Here is a 4902-nt window from a genome sequence, read left to right on the forward strand (position 1 = left end):
ATTTTCATTTAGGAATCGCATACCTTGTCTGCGTCACGATTCTTATTCGTGTATCAAGCTGGGAAAATTATCTGTAAGTTCGTTTGATATTACTATTGAAACAAAAACTCATTGCTATATGTTTTTGTGGACACTATAGTATTTATCTATGCATATCAAATATTTTTTAAACATTACAATTCGCTGAACTTTAATCAAGAATACTACGGAGTGCAAATCCATGTCAACAAAATTTTAGAATAAACTTTGTTACTCAGATATTGGATGACGAACTTTCGCAATTATTTTTATCAGTTCACTATTTGCTGCAGTTGTTGTTCATTAAAAATTGTTTCGAAAAAGCATTGTAATTTTTGATTAAATTATATTGAGATTATAAAATTAAGTACACGCACTTGTCCTGAAATGAACGGTCGACGTCACTTCTCGACTTTTCGAGCTCTGTACTTAAATAACTATTCCAGATTTTTTAGCAATACTGAAGGCAATACGGACCAAAGTTTTTGGTAATTATTAATTATTATAAATTAAAAATTGAAAACAACCAATGGCATGATAAATATATAATTTTTAAAAATTAACTTGATTTCTTCAATTTCATTATATAAAAATATTAATTGAATATAACCAGAAAATTTCGATAAGAATATGAATACAGATGGTTGGTTAATCAAATATTTCATACCATCAACTTATTTAACTTTTTTGTATTCTAAGAGACGAGATTATTTTATTTCTTCATTGCGTACTGCTTTAATTTACATGGTAATAATTTATTTTTTATTTTAAATCAAATCAGTTTGTTCAGGTAATTTTTTAGATTTCTTTAAAGCGAATTTCATAGAGGCTTAACTTCTAGGGTAAATTTCATCATTTGGATTTCATCATCAAGAGATACTTGAAGAGTATAAACGCCTCCATCAGCCAACCCTATGTCTTCTATAATCAATCGGGGATAGAAATAACTGTTGTATACGGAGATTTTTTCTGAATCCTGAATATCTGCACCTCTCGGATTCAACCTATGAGTAATATATAAAAACCATTATTGACTTCATTTTAAATAATCCACATTTAATTAAAATTGAATACACATAAGAAATAAGATGAAAATGTCTAAAAAATCAGAAGGCTCACCATTGAACTTTTGGTCTCGGAAATGCGTCCACCTCAACAATTATATATAAACTGTCTCCAGTATATCGAACAAAACTATTTTCAGCTCGATCATAAATAATCTTCATATATCTAGTCTTTGAATCTGTTATATAAAATATTTTTTACAGATTGCCGAAATACAACTAAGGACATGATGAATTAATATCAATAAGTTACGTTAAACTACAAACCATAAATTTTGAGAGACTCAGTAACTGATTTTACTTCTGGTTCTGCTTTATTGAAATGTACAAAATCGCACTGGTATTCTCCTTGGTCATCTTCAGTAAAGTTTGTTATCAGCAGCTCATTAGTCACAACAAAACCCGCATCAGCTTTTTCAGAATGTATTTTTGTTGTTACCTTGTTGTTCTGTAAGAATTGAGTCATCAAAATTTACATTCTATGAAAATTATTACCAGGGATCAGTCTGTCCTCTTTTTATACCTAACTTTCTTCTTTCGCCCTTTTCCCCTAAATTTTAAAAATTTCCTAAAACTTTGAAAATCAATCATTTTTAACCAATTTTCCTCTTTTTACTCCTTATGTACAAGCTGATGATTCATCTTTTAAGAATGATAAACATAAATTCAAGACTTTCGAGAACAAGTCGCTTTAAAGATATTTCTTTTGAATTTTGGATAATACTAATTTCACATATTTCCTAAACGATTTGTCTTCTATTTTTGGAGTTTTACAGAACTTCAACGGTAAAAAAGAAAAATGGTATTTATCCAAAAAGATAACATAAAAGAATTTTAATTTGCAATCGTATAGTTGAATTTAACCTTGAAAATACCAATTTTTAACAAACTAGTAACTAAAAGGGCAAATAAAAAGCAAATAAAAGAATTTTAAGTCAAGTAGTTCATTTTTTAACCAAAAAAGAGTTTTTAGTCGAGGACTAATAAATATGTAAACCGAATAGTTGATTTTTGTACCAAATTTTTCGATTTTTAACCTAAACAGTAAAATTTGGTATAAAATAGTTTGCTTTTTAACAAAAAAATGTAAATTTTCAATAAAGAATTTAATTTTTTAACCAAAAGGATAAAATTTTACAACAAAATAGTTTATTTTCTTAAGAAAAAATAGTTTTGAGCCAAGAAACAGAAAACAGGTTCAATAAAAAAGTCCCTTTCCAACCAAATAGTTCATTTTTCGCTGAATAGTTGAATTTTTAAGCCAAATGTCCAATTTTCTACAAAGCAGTTTAATTTTAAACCCAAAAATTTGAATTTTTAATAAAAAGTTTATTCTCAAACAAAAAAATCTGCTCTCCCCGTAGGCACCTATTGGAACTTATGTTCCGCGCTCGACAAAACACATTTCTGCATAAGACTTAAAACAATCATCGGCAACTACAATTTGGTAATTGTGAATTATCATTTGTTAAAGCCTCTTTGGCTTTTTTACAGAACACATTCTCATAACGTATCTCGTGAAAAAAAAGGTTAAAAACAAATTTTAAGATCGAATTTAAAAACAATTTTGTTACTAAACATTATATTGTATCTTTTGTCTTTTTCTGAAACATTTAATTTGATTATTTGCAATGTAATTTTTCGCGATTAAAGCAGAAACTTCGTACCACATCAAAAAAGATTAATAAGAAATTTGCAGCTCTTTTTTGGGTGATAAACTTTTGTCTATTTATTTTGTTCATTGCTGGGGTCGTTTGTATAAAAAGTTAAAAAATTTTTTAAAATGTTTTTATGAGCAAAACAAAAACTACGCATCCTATCAAAAAGTGATTAATAACAAATTTGTAGATTTAATCATTTTTCAGTTTTCTTATTTATCTATTTTTAAATATTTAATAGTCTTGAATTTTTTTGCATGTATTATTATCAGTAGAACGTACGGAAAGTGTTTAACACATTTTTTAAAAATTGCTAAAAAACTTTTTAATCACAAAAATGATTTTAAAACTTAAAAAAAAGAAACGAAATACCCATGTGATATAAAAAGTTTTTCATAATAAATGAAACCCCCCCATATAGAAAAAATCGCCTTTTCACATACAGCTGAACTACTGAACCACTATGATCCTTGAGTTATGTTTTTATTACCTTTCTTGGTGTAATCCAATTCAGTTCATGCTTCGTAAAATTTTCTAAAAGGACTCTACAGGCCAGGTGTACAGAATCTCCTCGCTTAAGTGGTTCTTCATTTTTACTAATATATGGACTATTATAAACATCGTCCTCTATAATATTTTAATAAATTTCAAGTTAGCAAATATAGTTATATACGGAAGAGACTTGCTCTATGGGTTGTCCTTCAATTTACAGGGCTGTCACAATGTCATTTAACTCACTTTTTAGTTACTTTTTAAAGAAAAAGTTACTTTAAACACTTTAGTGACTTTCAACCAATAGTAATTATTATACTCATATTATTATATGTTTCGTTCAGAATTTCTCTTTTTCAGGTACAAATTTTATTTTTTGGTTGGATATTTAATTATTTTATTAAAAATTCAACTATTTTGAATAAAAGTGCTACTTTATAGTCGGTAGTTCAACTACAGTGAAACTCTTCTATAGCGCCAATTTTGGGGATGACGGTGGATGGAAACTAACTAATTATAGTCCACTCCGCTTTTGTTTGTTCACACCTGAGTGCTCCCATGATTGACAACCGAAGATCCCGCGCAGCGACTATTACACCTACCTGCGGCGTGGCGTCAATTCTCGGAAGGGCTATAGAAGGGACGGCTATTGAAGAGTTTCACTGTATTTGGTTAAGTATTTATATTTTTAAATAGAAAATTCATGTTTTTTTAGCAGCTTAATCTTTTTACTTCGAAATTTCGACCATTCAATTAAAAATTCAACTTTTAATGAAAATTTGTCTCTTTTGCTTGAAACTGCAAAAAAATAGTTGAATAGTAACTTTTATGTTGAAAATTGATAAATCTTTTCACAATTAACAGACAAATTTATTGCTGAAAAATTCAAATTTTTACCTAGATAACTCGACTTTTTTTAAACTCATCTTTTTTGGTAAAAAATTCATTATTTTTGCTTGAATTTTTGTTAATTTATCTTTTCGCGACTATAAGTCAAAAGTCTAAAAAAAATCAATTTTTAAATTTAAAAAGTTGTCTATTGATGAAAATTTATCTCTCATAAAAAATTGTTTTGGTTGACGGTTTATAAATTCATGTATTTTGTTGAAAAAGCGTCTTTTCCGGTAGAAAATTTGGCTACTTGATTGAAAATGTATCCTCTGATTAAAATTTAACTATTAGGTTACTTACTTTGTTACGAACTATTTTTTTTGTTTCATCTATCTTTATGCAAGTTCTTCTTTTTTTTAATAAAAAGATTTAAGTAAACATTTAAGTATCAGAGTTATTGTTAAAAATGTACATTTTTCGTCGAAAATTGAAATATTTGATTAAGAATTCATATATTTTGTCGAAAGTTCTTGTTTTTTTAGGAGAAAATGTTTATTTCTATGTAAAATCTATTCTGTTAAAATTCTAATATTTTTACTTGAAATGGTAGGAATTTATAGTGTTTAATATTGAATGAAATATGGTATCTACATTAATTTGATTATACATTTTTTAATTGAAAAATATTTTTATTTAATTCATTAAATAAACATTACATAAAATATTAAATAGTAATATTTAATTTTTTAAAGGGGGAGGGTCGGTAAGGCCGGTTTTTGGCCTAATTTATTTTTGGACCAAAAAATCTGAAAAAATCATGGTAGTATCTTATAAGTATC

General features: G+C 27.2%; 1 protein-coding gene across 2 annotated transcripts in view; it reads right to left on the minus strand.

Annotated features, from left to right (window-relative positions):
• Positions 1-711: 711 nt before the first annotated feature.
• Positions 712-4902, minus strand: part of LOC117175119 (vascular endothelial growth factor receptor 1-like) — a 21016-nt gene continuing 16825 nt past the window's right edge. For both annotated transcript variants that reach the window (XM_033364690.1, XM_033364691.1), the window contains exons 6-9: positions 3231-3367; positions 1350-1530; positions 1138-1261; positions 712-1022 (exon numbers count right to left, since the gene is read on the minus strand). In XM_033364690.1, the coding sequence (XP_033220581.1) occupies positions 839-1022; positions 1138-1261; positions 1350-1530; positions 3231-3367 (626 nt within the window). In that variant the 3' untranslated portion in view covers positions 712-838. The remainder of the gene's footprint in view (positions 1023-1137; positions 1262-1349; positions 1531-3230; positions 3368-4902) is intronic.

This window comes from Belonocnema kinseyi, chromosome 6, assembly GCF_010883055.1.
Source record: "Belonocnema kinseyi isolate 2016_QV_RU_SX_M_011 chromosome 6, B_treatae_v1, whole genome shotgun sequence".
In the NCBI taxonomy this organism is placed as follows: domain Eukaryota; kingdom Metazoa; phylum Arthropoda; class Insecta; order Hymenoptera; family Cynipidae; genus Belonocnema; species Belonocnema kinseyi.